General features: G+C 41.4%; 1 protein-coding gene across 1 annotated transcript in view; it reads left to right on the forward strand.

Moving 5' to 3' along the window:
• Nucleotides 1-19,055, forward strand: part of LOC126188939 (1-phosphatidylinositol 4,5-bisphosphate phosphodiesterase gamma-1-like) — a 240,376-nt gene that overhangs the window by 39,794 nt on the left and 181,527 nt on the right. The window contains 1 exon segment of the mRNA XM_049930682.1: nt 17,910-18,116. Within this exon segment, the coding sequence (XP_049786639.1) occupies nt 17,910-18,116 (207 nt within the window).

Raw genomic sequence — 19,055 nt, forward strand, 5'->3', positions numbered from 1 at the left:
ATATATAGCATTGTTGACAGGATCAATTGCGAATCTGTGGTACAGAGTGAACTGTAGAGTCTGAATCAGAGGCTCAGATGGTTTTGAATCAGAGGCTCAGATGGTTCTGTGATCATGTTGGCTGCACATTCCATGACTTGGGTCATAGGATGGGGAGGTGCAGTTTCTTTAGGTTTGAGAATCTCGAAAAAGTTCAAACCGAGGTAGTCTCGAAGTGAGCAGGTTAAACACAAGGCAGTGGTAGACATAAACAATGATATTATAGTTGTAAATAGTGGTTGCTGTTGCTGTGTTGGGAAAGAACTAGAGTTCCAAAGACTCATACAAAGGACTGTAGCCTAAATAAGTTCAGTAGAAATGTTCACCAATAACTTAATGGAGTTCAGGAAGAATCGATTAAATTCAATTGCTGTTGGAAGTAGTTTATCTGGTGATGAATTTTCAAATAGTACCTGACTCATCCAGTTATAATTGGTGGTGACTTCAGTCTACCCTCGATATGTTGGCAAAAATACAGATTTAAAGAAGGTGGTAGGCATAAGGCATTGTCCAAAATTCACTATATCATTTCTCTGAAAATTGCTTTGAGCAATTATTTCAGTGGCCTGCACAACCTTTAAATGGTTGTGACTACATACTATTTATTTATGTTTACTGGATATTTTCTAGGACTTTTGGTCCTGCACAGGGTGGCATTGATTTTAATTTCATGGTGTTGTGTCTGGGCTTGTGAAAGGAGCTGTCTGTCCTTGTGTCGTGGTTGTGTTGTATTTTGATATCTAGAGTATCGGGAACATATTTGAATTTTGCCTAGCATTACAGCTCATAAACAGATTGCTCGCTTTAACTTGGTCACTGAGTGAAGGATACTGGGAGCAGAAGCTTTTGATCTTCTCATATCACATTGGCTGCCCCACTTCCCTCTCCCAGAGCAACCATCTTATAGCTTATAAAAGAAATGAAAATGTAATGGATTACTGCATCACAAATGTGACACGAAAATTTATGATGAGTTGCTAGAAAGATCAGGTAAGCCACTTTGCTCATTTTTATAAACAATATTAACATTCACTACGAACAACATGACACACGGAGCATCTCTGTATTCACAACGGCCACTTACTGCTGTGGCACACTAAACTGTTACATAGCTAAGTTTGGCAATGAGCATAAAATTACCGGAGTGTCACAAGATCAACCGACTTTCGCTGAAGAAGGGGAGGGGGGAGCAAGTTGAAGTGTGAGATCTGTAGGTATGTGCTTGGTAGTATTAAACATTTTAAATGCTAGCCTGCAAGATTCTTTCTATTTTAGTTTAGCTATCATTCTTATTGCTCATTTCTGCATTTTGAATATTCTCTCAGTGTTTGTTTTGAAGGTGTCTCCCCCACAAAATTATGTAATAATTGAATGAGAATGAGTTAGCTAAACCCCTTAGTAACAATTAATCCTGAGGAAATAGTGCTTCATGACAGATACAGGAATTGGTGACCATAAGGTTGTTGCAGTGACATTAAATTCCATAACATCCAAAAACATCAAAAATAAATGCAAAATATATTTAAAAAAAAAGCAGGTAAAAATTTGCTTGATACCTTGTTAAGAAGCAGTCTCTATTCCTTTCATGCTGAATATGCATGCATTGACCAAGTATGGCTTAAATTCGAAGAAATGATGTTGGTGGCAATTTAGAGTTTTATACCAAGTAAATTAATAAAAGACGGAACAGAAGCATAATGGTACACAAAACGAGTCAGGATAATGTAGCACAAGCAATGAAAACAGCATGCCAGATTTAAAAGAAAACAAAATCTCTAAGATTGGCAGCAGTTTTCAGGTTTTTACAACTTAGTGTGGATTTCAGTGTGAGGTGCTTTTAATAGTTTCCACCGCAAGACTCTGTCTCAGAATCTGGCAGAAAATCCAAATAGATTTAATAATAATACGGAAAGGATATATTGCTCCTCACCACCTAGAGATGGTGTTGAGTTGCAGACAACCACAATTCAAAAGAATGTTAGAAACCTTTCATCTTTCAGACTAAGTCCTTCCTCAGAAGTGTGTGTGTGTGTGTCCCCCTCCCTCCCCATAGCACACACAGAACCACTGTCATCTATGAGTGCTGAGGCCTAACTGTGACTGTGTCTGAAGTGAGCAGCATTCTAGCCAGGTTGGACAGTGGGTGGGAGTAAGGAAGAGGTGTAGGGCACAGAGGGGAAGGAATAGCAGGGTAGTGGTGGGGGAAGATGTTAGTGCTGCCCCTGGGAATGTGCAAGGGCATGGTGGGGGTAGGATAGACCTGCTAGGTGTAGCATTGGGAGGCTTTGGCTGGGGGAGTGGGCAGGAGGTAAAGGGAGCGGGAAGAGGACAGACGTAGAGAAGGGAGGGGAGACACATATGCAGGTGTCTTGGCGGTGTGGAAGGCATGTGTAGTGCTGAGTGGAAGACGGGAAGGGAATAGGCAGGTGGAGGACAGGGACTACCTTTCTTTGTGCCTTGAAATGCAGAATATCCTACTCACTATCCTCCCCACCTCCCCCACCATGAGATTCTGCCGTCCCCCCAGCCTTCACAGTATCCTTGTCTGTCCCTGTTTCTGCTGCCAAGTCCATGCCTCACGGCTTCTGTCCCATACATCCTATTGCCTATTCCAGGCCTGTTACAGACACCTCCTCCCCTATCATAGGCAGGACCACCTTTGAAAGCAGCCATGTGATCCATCACCTTAGCTGTCACCACCGTACATGACAACAAATAAGCTGTTTTTCCGCATGGATGGCCACTGCCAAACTGTGGCCAAGAGACAGAGGAAAAACCCATTTGCTGAACATGCTGCCCAACACATTATAATTCACTTTAATGACTACTTCACAGACTGTGCCATCTGAATTCTTCCCATCAACACCAGTTTTTCTGAACTGTGCAGGGGGGAACACTCTCTACAACATATCCTCTGTTCCCATAATGCCTCTGGCCTCAACCTTTTGCTAGTACCTGACTTCCACCAGCCTATCCCCTTCCCTGCTCCCACTCTAGTACTACACACACCTTCCATCCCACTAATGCACCTACATAGGGCTTTCCCCTTCTCTACTTCTTATTTATTTATTTACATTTCTAATTTCGTAGGACAAAATTGAGGAGCAAACCTCCAAGGTCATGGAATGTGTCAGTACATGAAATTACAACATAAAAGTAATAATAGATAAAATAAAATATTTTTGAACACAAGAAAGTTAAGCTATAAGTTTAAGTAAACATAATCAACAACATAACACAGGAATCAGCTTAATTCTTCAAGGAACTCCTCAACAGAATAGGAGTGACCCATGAGGAAACTCTTCAGTTTAGATTTGAAAGCAGGTGGGTTACTGCTAAGATTTTTGAATTCTTGTGGTAGCTTATCGAAAATGAATGCAGCAGTATACTGCACGCCTTTCTGCACAAGAGTAAAGCAAGTGTGATCTAAATGCAGATTGGATTTCTGCCAAATATTAACTGAGTGAAAGGTGCTAATTCTTGGAAATAAGCTGATGTTGTTAACAAGAAATGACAGTAAAGTATATATACATTGAGAGGGCAATGTCACAATACCCAGACTAGTGAACAGGGGCGACAAGAGGTTCATGAATATACACCACTTATTGCCCAAACTGCCCAATTCCGAGCCAAAAATATCCTTTTAGAGTTGGAAGAGTTACCCCAAAATATAATATGATATGACATAAGGGAATGACAATAAGCAAAGTAGACTAATTTTCTTATTGAATGATCACTTACTTCAGATACTGTTCGAATAGTAAAAATGGCAGCATTAAGTCTTTGAGCAAGATCCTGAATGTGGGCTTTCCACGACAGTTTACTATCTATCTGAACACGTAGAAATTTGAACTGTTCAGTTTCACTAATCATACACCCATTATGTGAAATTAAAACCTCAGGTTTTGTTGAATTGTGTGTCAGAAACAACAAAAACTGAATCTTACTGTGATTTAGCATTAATTTTCTACAAGCCATGAAGTTATGTCATAAACTGCACTAATTGAAACAGAATCAGTGTTGCATACAACATCCTTCACAACCAAGCTAGTGTCATCAGCAAACGGAAATATTTGAGAATTACCCGTAATACTAGAGGGCATATCATTTGTATAAATAAGGAACAGGAGTGGCCCTGACAATGATCTGTGTGGCAAACCCCCCTCCCCCCCCCCCCCCACCCCCCCCATTTGACTGTGCCCCACTCGGACCCCACATCACAGCCATTCTCAACACTGTGAATAATGACCTTTTGCTGTCTGTTCTTAAAGTAAAAGGTGAACCAATTGTGAACTACTCCCTGTATTCCATAATGGTCCAACTTCTGGAGAATGTTTTGTGATCGACACAGACACCTTAGTTAAATCAAAACAATATGCCTAGTGTTTGAAACATTTTCTTTAATCCATCCAGTACCTCACAGAGAAAATAGAAAATGGCATTTTCAGTTGTTTACATGACTTCTAAGCCCAATTGTACATTTGATAACAAATTATCTAATGTAAAATGATCAATTATCCTTACATGCACAGCCTTTTCAATAACTTTAGAAAACACTGATGGGCATAAAAATAGGTCTTAAAATTGTCTACATGATCCCTTTCTCCCTTTTTTATAAAGCGGCTTTACTACTGAATACATTAATCATTCAGGAAACTGATCATTCTTAAAGGAAAAATTACAAATATGGCTAAATACAGGGCTAACATGTGCAGCACAGTACTTAAATATTCTGCTAGGCACTCCATCATATCCATAAGAGTCCTTAGTCTTCAGCAATTTAATTATTTACTCAGTCTCCCCCATATCAGTATCACAGAGGAGTATTCCAGACATCAGTCTGGGAAAGGCATTTTCCGAGGGAGTTATATAGTTCCCTGTAGAAACAAGAGTTTTTATTTAATTCACCAGCAGTGCTCAGAAAAATGATTGGTTAAATACTGTACATATATCTGATTTATCAGTAACAGAAATATTTTTACTACACACCGATTTTTATATCATCGACCTTGTGCTGCTGGCCAGACACTTTCTTCACAATTGACCATATGGTTTTAATTTTATCCTGTGAATTTGCCTATTCTATTTGCATACCACATACTCTTTGCATTCCTAATAACATTTTTAAGCACCTTACAATACCGTTTGTAATGGGCTACTGTAGCTCGATTGTGACTACTTCTAACGTTTTGATATAATTCCCACTTTGTTCTTATCCCACTAGTCAGCCACCCAGGCTGCCTTTTACTACTAGTACCCCATTTAGAATGTTCTAATGGAAAGCAGCTCTCATAGATCATGAGAAATGTATTAAGGAAGCATTACATTTGTCATCTATGTTGCCGGCACGTTAAACATCCTGCCGCTCTTGTTGCTTGAAGAGGTTTAAAAAACTCTCTATTGCCGATGGATTAGCCTTTCTGCATATTTTGTAATTATATAAAACATTTGTTTGAGCACAAAAGCCTTTTAGTGTTAAAATTTGTGCATCATGGTGTGAAAGGCCATTTACCCTTTGTCTGACAGAGTGCCCATCTACTAATGAAGAATGAATAAAAATATTGTCTATGGCTGTGCTACTGTTCCCTTGCACCCTAGTCGGAAAAACACAGTCTGCGTCAGATCATATGAATTTGAGATTTACCAACATCCTTTTTCTTGCACCATCATGTACAAAATTAATATTGAAGTCACCACATATAACTAATTTCTGGTACTTCCTACAAAGTGAATCAAGAACCCTCTCTAGGCTGAGCAGAAATGCTCTGAAGTTAGAGTTACGGGACCTATAAACAACAGCAATTAGAAGCTTAGTTTCACCATATTCAGCTGCCACTGCACAACATTCAAATATTTGTTCAGTGTAGTGCCGTGATACATCTATTGACTCAAATGGAATACTGTTTTTTTACGTGCATGGCCACTCCCCCACTCTGCAGGGAAGTCCTTCAATAACAGCCTTTTAATCTATATTTCGGTAAAGGAAGCCTCTGAATTGTCACATTATTTAAGTGGTGCTCAAATATACCAATAATGTCTGAGTCAACATCTATAAGCAGTTCACTAACTTTATCTAATACCTCTTATATTTTAATGAAATGTGCTAATTCCTTCTCTACTTTGACACCTGACCACCTCTGAAGGTGATCCATTAGTTAGAGGGACTTCCTTTAATCAGGTATATCTGTCAGCTAACTTCAATCTAAAAAACATGCAGCCCTAATACTAACTACTACAGGAATTTTTCCACAAGTGATCCCACCACCACCCACTACACTGTCACCTATAAGCTTTGCCAGCCTCCCCTTCCCATACCTATTGAGGTGGTGGTGGTGGTGGTGGTGGTGGTGGTGGTGGTAGGATGTGTGGGACAGGTCTTGCATCTAGGTCTATTGCAGAGGTATGAGCCGTAAGTCAAGGGGTTGCAAGCAGGGTTTGAGTAGGGATGGACCAGCATATTGTGTAGGTTTGATGGATGATAGAACACACCTGAGGGAAGTTTGGGAAGGATAGTGGGTAAGACGTTTCTCATTTCAGGGCACAATGAGAGGTAGTCGAAACCATGGTGGAGAATGAGATTCATTTGGGCAAGTCGCAAGGTTAATGCTCCTCCGTGGCTGGACAGTGGGACTTAGAGGACGTGGTGGGTGACTGGAGAGACAAGGCATGGGAGATCTGTGTCTATACAGTGTTGGAGGGTAATTACGGCCTGTGAAGGCCTCAGTGAGACCCTTGTTATATTTTGAGAGATACAGATGCTGGTGTTGGTAGGATGGATCCAAATGGCACAGGCTGTGGAGCAGTCATTGAAATGAAGAACCTTGTGTTGGGTAGCATGTTCAGCAACAGAGAATTCTAACTGTTTCATAGCCACAGATTGTTGGTGGCTACTCATGCAGACTGATAGCTTGTTGGTTGTCAAGCCTGTGAAGAATACAGCATAGTGCTGCATCTTAGCCTGTAGATCACATGACTGGTTTCGAAGGTAGTCCTGCCTTCGATGGGATAGGTGATGCTTGTGACAGGACATGAGTTGGTGGTGGTGGGTGGATGTGTGGACAGGTCTTTCACCTAGTTCTATTACAGGATTAAGAACCATGAGGCAAGGGATTGTGAGCAGTATTTGTGCAGAGATGGACAAGGATATTGTGGAGGTCCAGTGAACAGCAGAATTCCCCTGCGGGAGAGATGGGAAGGGTGGTGGATAGGGCATTCTTCATTTCAGGGCACGATGAGAGCGAGTCAAAACCATGGAAGACAATGAGATTCAGTTTCTCAAATTGGGGTGGTGTTGGGTCACAGGCAGAATGTTCGTCTGTGGCTGGACAGTGGGACTTTGGGAAGTGGTGAGTGACTGGAGAGATAAGGCATGGGAGATCTGTTTCTGTACAGGGTTGGAGAGTAATTATGGTCTGTGAATGCCTCTGTGACACCCTTGGTATATTTCGAGAGGGGTTGCTCATTGCTGTAGGTGCGGCGGCCACGTGTGGCTAGGCTGTATGGAAGGTACTTCTTGGCAATGGAATGGGTGGACACTGTCAAAGTGGAGTTATTGCTGGTGATTGGTAGGTTTGATGTGGAAGGAGGTACTGATGTAGCCATCTTTGAGGTGGTCAACATTGAGGAAGGTGGCTTGTTGGGTTGAGGAAGACTGAGTGAAGTGAATGGGGGAGAAGGTGTTGACGTTCTGTAGGAATGTAGTAGGATGTCCTCACCCTCAATCCAAATCATTAAGATGTCATCAGTGAGTCTCAACCATTTGAGGGGTTTGGGATTCTGGGTTGTTAGGAAGGATTCTTCTAGATGGCCCATGAATAGGCTGACAGAGGATGGTGCCATGCAGGTGCCCACAGCCGTACCCCAGATTTGTGTGTAGGTGATGCCTTCAAAGTAGAAGTAATTGTGGATGAGGATATACTTGGTCATGGTGAGCAATAAGGAGGTTGTAGGCCTGGTATCTGTCAGGCATTGGGGAAGATAGTGTTCAATAGGAGAAAGGCAGTGGGCATTATGGGTTTTAGTGTGAAGGGAGGTGGCATCAATAGCGATGAGCAGGGCACCGTGTGGTAAAGTTACAGAAACTGTGGAGAGGCAGCTTAGGAAATCATTGGTATCATGTATATAGAAGGGTAGGTTGTGAGTAATAGGCCGAAGGTGTTGGTCTACGAGAGCAGAAATTCTCACAATGTGTTGTCACAGTAACTGGCTGCAGTGGGGCATCATGGGTGGTTTTCAGGAGCGTGTAGAAGATACGAGTGCAGAAAATGGTAGGGGTGAGGAGAGAGATGGACTCTATAAATAGGTTCTGGGATAGGCATAAAGATTTGAAGGAGGATTGGCAATCCTGCTGGATTTCTGGAATTGGGTCACTGTGGCAGGGTTTGTAGGTGGATGAATCTGATGGCTGGTGGACTCCTTCAACCCAGTAATCCTTGTGGTTCAAAACCACAGCAGTGGAGCGTTTGTTAGCACATACGATTATGAGGTCAGGATCGGTTTTTATGTGGTGGATCGCAGTTCCTTCTACATATGTGAGGTTACCTTGCATGTTGAGCAATTTGGTGAGCGATGGTGAGGCAAAGTTCGTGGTTAAGAAACTGTGAAAATGTAACGGGGTGATTTGGGAGCAGTGGTGATGGATCACAGTTTGATGGAGGAGTGAACAGAGTCGTACAGGGTTCAACGTTGGTCTGTGGTTGAGTCTGATTGGTAGGGTTGGTGGCAAAAAAGTTTTTCCACTGTAGGGATCAGAAGAAGGTGAGAAGGTTGTTAGCAGATGCAGCAAGTCTGAAATTTGGAATGGTGCAAAAGGTAAGGCCTTTGGAAAGAACTGAACATCTGTGGAACTAAGGCTTTTGGAGGAAAGAAAGGTCCACGACTGTATTTTGGGTCTGTTTAGGTTCTGGGTTCTGTATGGTGGTGGGAGACTGTTTTTGAAGATGAGGTAAGTGTAGCAGGTCTGTGAGGCAGGGTTTACCGCTATGAGAGGATGTGGGGAAGGTTTGGAGTGTGTTGTAGAAATGGTGGATAGTAGTAGTCCAAAACTGGAGTAGGAGGTTAAAAGGTCGGAGAGAGTTTTGAGGTGGGGTTGTGCATGCTGCTCTAGTTCCTGGAAGGTGAGAGTTACAGTGTGTAAGATGGGGTAGAGGAATTTGGGATTGCACAGCAAGAGAATTTTATGGATGGAGAGGAGGTATTGCAAAGAGATTCGGGTCTGTTTTATATGGTTTTGCAGGACAATGTTGGTGAGGATTAAGGACTGGTAGAATCTTAAACAGATAGAGATTACTGTTAAACCCTGCCTTACTCAGTTCACTCCTCCATCCAACCATGTTCCAACCCCACTGCCCCCACATCACCCATGTTAATGTTAGAGATTTTTTAACCTTAAACCTTGCTTCACTATCATTCCCCATATCACTCAACATGTAAGGTAACCTTACATTTGCAAACAGAACCATGGCCCACCACTTAAAAACTGATCCTGACTTTATAATCCTATCTGCTAACAAAGGCTCCACCACTGTGGTTTTGAACTGCAAGGATTACATGGTTGAAAGAGTCCACTAGCTGTCAGATTCATCCACCTACAAACCCTGCCACAGTAACCCAATTCCAGAAATACAGCAGAATTGCCAGTCCCTCCCCAAATCTTTAGGTCCATCCCAGAACCCACTTCTAGATTCTCTCTCTCTCTCCTCACTCGTATCTTCTAAATGCTCCCGAAAGTCCATAAACACTGTCACGCACGATGCCCAATTGTGGCTGGTTGCTGTGACCCACTGAGAATTTCTGCTCTTGTACACAAACATCTGCACTCCTAAAAAAAAAAAAAAAAAAAAAAAAAAAAAAAAGATATCACTGATTTCCTAAACTGACTCTCCACAATTCTGTTCCTTTACCACACGGTGCCCTGCTCATCACTAGTGATGCCACCTCCCATCACACTAAGACCCCTAATGCCCATGGCCTTTCCACTATTGAACTCAATCTTCCCCAATGCCTGACTTATACGAAACCTACAACCTCCTTATTGTTCACCATGACCAACTATATTCTCACCCACAATTACTTCTCATTTGAAGGCATCACCTGCAAACAAGTCTGTGGTATGGCAATGGGCATATGCATGACACCATCTTAGCCAACCTATTCATGGGCCATCTAGAGAAATTCTTCCTAACCACATAGAATATAAAACCCCTCACTTGGCTCAGATTCACTGATACATATATTCATGTTTTGGACCCTGGGTCAGGAGACCCTCTCCCCATTCCTTCAGAATCTCGACACATTCTTCCCCATTTGCCTCACCCAGTCTTCCTCAACCCAACAAGACACCTTCCTCAATGTTGACCTCCATCTCAAAGATGGCTACATCAGTACCTCCACCCACATCAAACCTACCATTTACCAGCAATACCTCCACTTCGACAGCTCCCACCTATTCCCTACCAAGAAGTTCTTCCATACAGCCTGGCTACCTGTGGCTGTTTCATCTATAGTTTTCTGCCCTCCCTCCCCCCCCCCCCCCCCTAACCCTCGAATGCACTCAGCTGTCACACCCTCTCCCCAACTCAACTCAACTCATCCCATCCCATCCCAGTATGCTCCCACAAGCAGCACTTTACCATCCCCACCACTACCCTGGTATACCTCTCCCTCCCTGTCCATCCCAGCCTCCTCCTTACCCTCACTACCCAGATTGCTTCTCCCATCATGCACTGTTGCTCTCCATCCGGCCTCAGCAGCCAGAGTCAGTGGTCGTGTGTGTGTGTGTGTGTGTGTGTGTGTGTGTGTGTGTGTGTGTGTGTGTGTGTGTGTAGGGGGGGGGGGGGGGGGAATAGGGAGGGGGAGGGGCACCTGTCTGCAACTCATCATCGTCTGCACTATATGGCAAGTAGCAATCTGTCCTTTTCATTGTACTGTTAGTCTCATTTGTCTCATAAACATTAGAGTGGCAGAGAACCCGGCACACTGGTTTATGTACAGCTGTTTTGCAGTTAGTGCAGTACCTGCTGCACAGTCTGTGCCAATGTGAGGGTGTGTGTTTAGCTCACAATGGAACAAGAAGAGGAATAAAAAGTTATGCTTCAAAGGTGTAACAGGAAGTTAGAGAACCACAGAGTTAGAATTAGAAGAGACATGCAGTTACATGAGAAAGAAAATTTGAAATTGGATGGTGTGAGGAACTGACTCAGGCTGAGTAAAAATTTTGGTATCGTATTTCATTAAAAACTGTGATATGCAATTTCCTTTTTTTACAGTCTCATATATAAATTTTGTATTAATTAATAATTTTAGCAAGAAAGTTGGCCTTTCACCATTTCAACAAACATTTGCATGTGCTGTTTCAATTTAATCTTTTTTCTATCATCATGCCAGTCTACTGATATGGAAATCGATTTTGAGCATGGCAGTGAGAGCGTCTGTCTAGCAGGTAGTTCCAGCAGCAGCTGCATCTCCATAGGTCATGGCAAATCGTTCATATGTGATATTGTCATCAGTACTGATTTATGCTCACAATACTTTCAGTCATAATGTTTGCTCTCTACAGCATTTTTGGCCACACAGTTAGTTGATATTGGTCTCCACATGCTGTACGGTGTGGAGCAGTGGCCTGTGTAGTTTTTGCTTTGCTGTGACACAAAAATTTTAAAATAAAGTTTAATTACATATGTTTTTCTAATCTCAACCCATCAAAAAATAATGTGTCGGATGAGAGTACATCGATTCCAGCTCGAGCATTTCAAATTGAAATTGGACCCACACACTGGGGACAGGTAGTCCACAACAGTGCACTATGGGCAGGCTGGCCCATCTCGTGCTGGACACACACGTTGACCTGCCATCCCTATTCAGTCCTGCGAGATTATCCTGGGCTGGTCCATTTAGCCCACCAGGTCCATCCACGTCATGTAGCCCATAGCTTGCAATTTGCTGTCAGGCTGATGCCATAATGCTCCTTCCGTGTGCTTAGTCTGCAGTGCTCATTTCATCCACATTTTGAAGGGTCATAAAATATCGTGAAACCTCTCCAAGTGTATGAGGGTGATCCCATAAGTACCCGACCTAACAAAGAAAACACAAAAATTTTGGAAAAAATGTATTTATTTTTCAACATAATCTCCTTTCAGCTCTATGTACTTTTCCCAGTGATGTTCAATGAGATTGATACCCTTTTTATAGTGAGAACTGTATAACTCCTCAAAATAGCCATTAACTGCTGACATCATGTCTTCATTCGTTGAAAATCTTTGACCACCAAGTCATTTTTTCAAGCTTGTAAACAGAATATAATCCGAGGGGGCTAAATCTGGTGAGTACGGTGCATGAGGTAGCAATTCAAACTTTAATTCAGTAATTTTGGCCATTGCAATAACAGACTTGTGAGCTGGTGCATTGTCCTGAATAAACAACACTTTCTTCTTGGCCAAATGTGGCCGTTTTTGCTTGATTTGTCTGCCCAAACATTGCAATATGTTTGCGTAATACTCACCGTTGATAGTTTTTCATTTTTCAAGTTAGTCAGTGAAAATTATCCCACGCGCATCCCAAAAAACGTATGCTGTGACCTTGCCTGCAGATGAAACGGTCTTCGCCTTCTTTGTAGTCGGTCCTCCAATTTGTGTCCACTGTTTTAGTTGTTCTTTTGTCTTGAGAGTGAAGTGGTGGACCCATGTTTCATTCATGGTTATGAAACGGTGAAAAAAATCAGCTTTGTTGCTATGAAACTTTGCTAAACACTCAATTGAAACATCTTCGCAACACTGTTTTTGCTCGAGTGTGAGCGAGTGCAGCACAGACCTTGCACGCAGTTTTCTCTTGTCCAGACTTTCAGATAATATGTGATCTACCACACTTTTTGAAATGCTTACTGTGTCTGCTAGCTTGCACACATTGTCAACGATCATCCAGTACTGCTTTGCAGATTTTCTTCACCATTTCTGGAACAGCTCATCCGGTTGACCACTGGATGCCCGTCTTGGCAGCTCGTATGGCCTCATTTAAAGCCAGCTACCCAATATTTTACTGTTGTCAACAAAGGAGCACCCTCTCCCAAAGTAGAATCTAGCTCAACTTTAATATTGGTTGCGCTGAGGCCTTTCAAAAAAAAAAAAAAAAAATGGGGGGGTGGGGGGGGGGGGGTAGTATTGTATCACATAGTGATGACCAGTTGTCTCCATTTTCACAAGTTCACTCACAACATTCACTATTGATGGCTGCCAAACAAATGCTAAACAATGTGGCATCTTCAAACTTGAAACATATGCTTCATAGATCATATACTTTCTAATCAAGAGATATTTTTCAACAACAACTGCCATCTCTCTGTCAGGCCGTGTACTTGTGCAACCACCCTCGTATAAGGTAAACTAAGGCTGCAAGGTCTATTTTGCTACAGCATAAGCAATCACATGTACTTTTACATTTCCATACAAAAGACTTGATGAAGTAAAATGCGATAGTTATAAATATGGCTGCCACAAAACATTTTAATATACAGGGTGAAGAAAAATTCCAAACACTTGGACTTTGCAGTGCACATACTAGCAATACAAAAATTGTCTCAAAAATTTTGTCCTGCGTATATTTTGGGTTGTAAATGGACGTTAAAGATGGGCAATCTGGCAACTCTGTAATCATATGTACAATAACTACCTCTGTCAGGATATATAATAGTAGTGCTGTGCAGTTGGTGCAGTGGATAGTGTTTTGAATTAGGATGGGTGGTCGAAGGTTTGATTCTGTGTGGAGGGTTATTTGTTTTTATTTGCTAAAAGTAGTGTGCAATTGTCATACAGCGAGTACAGTGGGTTTTATACAAAACATTTGCAGTTACGCACTATGAACACAAAAATGGAAGTACAATAATTTTTATTGGTCAGCTTTTAAAGAAACCTTTTCCACATGTCGTGGATGCAAATTGTTTCACACAACTGCATCTACTAGATTCCAAGCTTGTTTTGTGTGTACTCTCCACCAATAGTCCCACTGATTAATTCAAACCATTATTATTGCCATGTTCAAGTCCATTACCTTTCTTTAGGGCCTTAACATTAACAGTAGGCCTAGCAAATAATTTTGATAGGACCATTGGGAGAGAGTATACAGAAAAAAAGGTTTGGAGTCTAGTAGATGCAGTGGTGCAAAATAATTTGCATCCACAATATGCAAAATGTTTCTTTAAAAGCTGACCAGTGAAAAGATTGTATTCCCACTTCTCTGTTCACAGTATGTAACTGCAAATGTGTTGAAGACGACCCTCTGTAATCACTGTATGACAATTAAGACACTACATACTGTACCACGCAGATCGCTTTTACGAAATAAAAACAAATAAATATAATAGAGGGAAACATTCCACGTGGGAAAAATATATCTAAAAAGAAAGATGATGAGACTTACCAAACAAAAGCGCTGGCAGGTCGATAGACACACAAACAAACACAAACATACACACAAAATTCTAGCTTTCGCAACCAACGGTTGCCTCGTCAGGAAAGAGGGAAGGAGAGGGAAAGACAAAAGGATTTGGGTTTTAAGGGAGAGGGTAAGGAGTCATTCCAATCCCGGGAGCGGAAAGACTTACCTTAGGGGGAAAAAAGGACAGGTATACACTCGCACACACACACACACATATCCATCCGCATATACACAGACACAAGCAGACATGTTGTCGGCAGGGCTGCAGGTTGTGCCAATGTAGTTGTTAAACTGGAAATAGCAACTGTCAGCACCTGCTGTTGCCTTAGAAGAGATTTAAGCACTGCCTCCATGGAAATTAAACTCGAAGAGCCAATGACTGGAGTGGAACACGTGGTGTTGAATACCACACTCGTTGCCAAAAAAAGTGTTTGAACGCAAGAACATGATAATTTATTGCTTGAACAGTACACACACACACACACACACACACACACACACACACACACACGAAAGATAAGATACAACTCAATTAGCAATACACAAGTGGTCATCAGAGCCTTGCATTGCAGCCTGTATAGTCATTAGTTCCAATAGAGGGTACAGTTGGCAGGCTGTGCATACAATTGCTGTCATATTAGCAGGCTGGGTGGCCTCTAGTGGCTGAATCAAACACAAACTCCATGTGCGAACTATGAAGCGGCGCTCACACAAAATTAGTAGTTACAGCACTTTATTTTTCTGATGATCACAGTGAGTGGTGAAACATGTGCCCCCTCTGCTCATGTCACTTTTGTAGCTACGTACTGAACAATGTGGTGCAGTGCTTAAAACACTGGAATAGTATTTGGGAGGACAGAAGTTCAAATCCCTTACTGACAACCAGATTAAATTTTTTTGGAATTTCTTTAATCTCTTGAGAGGAATGATGTTGTGGGTCCTTTGAAAAGGTGTGTGTGATGTGCTTCTCTATCCTTCTCCGTCTTGAGCATGCATTCCGTCTCTAATGATCATGATATTGGTGGAACGTTAAACCAGACCAAGCCCCCTGCTAAAATAAAACAAAGCAAAGTATCATTTAGACAGGGTTTATAAATGAGAGTAAGCTGCAGTTGTTATGAATAATGAAAGCCTCATTCATAAAGAATTGCAGTGAATGTCCTACTCTGAGTTCCTCTCCAAGTTACGTAATAGGCCACAAAACACAAGGACTGTCTACAAAGTCATTCAATTGCAAGTGGGCACAGAAGCACAGAAGGTATGAGCATGATGTCCTTGATGAATTGATGATTTCCCCCCCCCCCCCCACCCCCCCCACCCCCCCAAAGAAAAAAAAAATCGCATGATGTCAGGTCTGGGTTACGTGGGGACCTTGCAATTGGCACATCACAGCCAATCCATTGACATGGAAAAAGGTCACTGAGAAAATCCCGGGTGTCAGCCAGGTAGTGGCATTGTGAACTATCTTGCATTAAGTAAACATTTCATTCTTGATCATCCTTGTTGTAACATATCCAGGCACACTATCCTGTTGATGGATCTCTCATGGAAAAAAAAAGAAGCCACGCACTTTGTTCTTGCACAGTGCACAAAAAACGTTCAGTTTAGGGCTGTCACGAACATGTTGCAATGTTTGATGTGGATTTTCACTGCCCCGAATCCTACAGTTATATATGTTAACTTTGCCACTTAAGTGAAAAGTTGACTCATCACAAAAGATGATGTTATCCAAGAAATTTTAATTCTCATGTAATTGATTTAACATATCCGCACTGTTTGTGTGAGCAATTTTATCAGTGTCTTTTACTGCTTGTATGGTTGTCAGTCTGTATGGCTTCAAATGCAAACAGTACCTCAATACATGTTCAACAGTCGTATGTGGGATTTGCACTTCACAAGATGCATGCTGCATTGATTTTGTAGGGCTGTTGACAAAACGTTGTCTCACTCGCTCAATGACGACGTCAGATGTGCTTGGATGACCTGATGATTTCCCACGTGTTACCGAGCACCCTGTTGCTACGAAACATTTGTCCCAGTCATAAATTGTAGGCTAGTAGCAGGATCTTTAGCATAGTTGGTACAGAAATTACACTGAACTTTACTGCCGACTTTGATTCTTCAAATCAAAACACACAGCTAGCACTCTGGGGTCTAGTGAAGGCAGCCATCTTTAATGCAACTGCTGCTAGTGCTCCTTATGATGCAATTTGGCACTAGCAAACTACACGAGACAAAACTGGATACATTTCCCTACAAATTGACACTACAATCACCTCTGTAGGTACTATGAATTAATTTATATGAATTTTTAAAGTTGTCAAGTCCGTTTTGTAACACCCTGTATTTTTTTTTTCTTTCATCTCATAAACTACTTTCACACATAATTTAAATCAAACACAAATTTTCTAAATGTCCCCCTGGCCATCACCCATTACCTATGTCTGCATGCAAAACTCCCAAGTTAGTTTGTAACAAGTTAAAATTGAATGACTGGCTGGGATTTAAGCTGTACAGTGCATTACGTGCAGAAGTCAAATGTTCAGGCTAGACAGAGCCCTAGTCTGGTACACCATTTGAACTTGTCACAAATCTAAACTGTCAAATATATTCTACTAAAAAGCAGGAAAGTATCGCTACACTCTTGAGTTCGCTTGGGCATGCTGTTCAGTGTTCCAAAATAGTGCTCTTTATGCTGTTTTTTTGTACAGTGATGGTCAGCATCTGTTTGAAAAGGCTGACTGGCAGCCCAGATGGGCTCCTTCTGTCTTATTATGCTGTCATCTTTATGGCTATATCTCTGTGGCTTGATAATAATTACTAATATTTTATGAGTACATGATAAACAATGAGACCATCTCTGTTAAGTCATATCAGCCTGCTTTAATTCATTTGGCAATAGAGAATTTGCATTATCAAATTTGCACATGTGATGCTTCCAAGCAGTTTCGAGCAGTGGTTAAGCGACTCTTAATTTGTAGTACCTGCGTCTGACCATCCAGTTCTAGGTTTCCACAGTTTTCCAAAATTCCAGGACGATTCATTTGAAAAGGACATGGCCAATTTCCCTCACCATCTGTGCCCTGTTCAATCTTTTGCTCAATGTCTAATAATCTTCTCTTTGACAGCATCAAACTCTAATCTTCCCTCCGTAAAGGTCATCCACAGACTGAAGGTCAAGGAATAAATCATGTTATGGGCAGATATTTGTTAAAACTCACTTAAAAGTATTTTTAAAGATACTGTGTGCAATTTTGTATTTTTTGATAATTGTATCTTAATTTTGACTTCTCTGTAATTAATATGCATCTCAATTAATCTAAGGTAATGTCAGTGATTGTTACGTCAACTTTCTTTGTCTTTATTGTCACTGGTAACATCACATTGCATCCTCCAGACAAATTTTGGGTTACATATATGCTCTAATGCCAAAGTGTTTATAGATATTTAACAGGTGACCAATTCTCAAGTGAATCATCCACTGAAGCTTATGTTCGCTGTTTACGAATGGGTTGCCGATGCATAGAACTAGACTGCTGGGATGGTCCTGATGGTATGCCATTCATCTACCATGGGCATACTTTAACGACAAGGATAAAATTTCTGGATGTTGTTAAAACTATCAAGGAACATGCATTTGTTACATCAGAGTAAGTATGTATATTATTTTTTATTACTTATCTTTATGAATGTTCCTTAAGTTTTTTCTGTATTTTCCAGTTATTATGCACAGAACTGTACAAATTATAAATACAGTAATAAGGAAAAGGTAGACTGCAACTCACCACGTAGAGGAGGCTGCAGACAGGCACAGCAAAAAGACTGCTACACACACACACACACACACACACACACACACACACACACACAAGCAAAATCCACACATACATAACCACTTTATTCCATTGTACAAATTATATTTATATCTTTAAATAGTGTGCTGAAGATGTGAATTGATTTTGTGAGCTGTTAAGTGAGAAAACTTAAATAAAAATCACACCAAAATTTTAATTGGAGATTTTAATGCATAGTTAGAAAGAGAAAAGAGATATGGAGACATAACAGGGAAATAGCCAGCAAAAAGAACAACAAACAGCACTGACATATGTTGTTGTTGTTGTTGTTGTTGTTGTTGTTGTTGTGGGCTTCAGTCCTGAGACTGGTTTGATGCAGCTTTCCATGCTACTCTATCCTGTGCAAGCTTCTTCATCTCCCAGTACCTACTGCAACCTACATCCTTCTGAATCTGCTTGGTGTATTCATCTCTTGGTCTCCCTCTACGATTTTTACTCTCCACGCTGCCCTCCAATACTAAATTGGTGATCCCTTGATGCCTCGGAACATGTCCTACCAACCGATCCCTTCTTCTAGTCAATTGTGCCACAAGCTTCTCTTCTCCCCAATCCTATTCAACACCTCCTCATTAGTTATGTGACCTACCCATCTAATCTTCAGCATTCTTCTGTAGCATCACACTTCGAAAGCTTCTATTCTCTTCTTATCTAAACTATTTATCGTCCATGTTTCACTTCCATACATGGCTACACTCCATACAAATACTTTCAGAAATGACTTCCTGACACTTAAAT

This window comes from Schistocerca cancellata, chromosome 5 (genome assembly GCF_023864275.1).
Source record: "Schistocerca cancellata isolate TAMUIC-IGC-003103 chromosome 5, iqSchCanc2.1, whole genome shotgun sequence".
Classification (NCBI taxonomy): domain Eukaryota; kingdom Metazoa; phylum Arthropoda; class Insecta; order Orthoptera; family Acrididae; genus Schistocerca; species Schistocerca cancellata.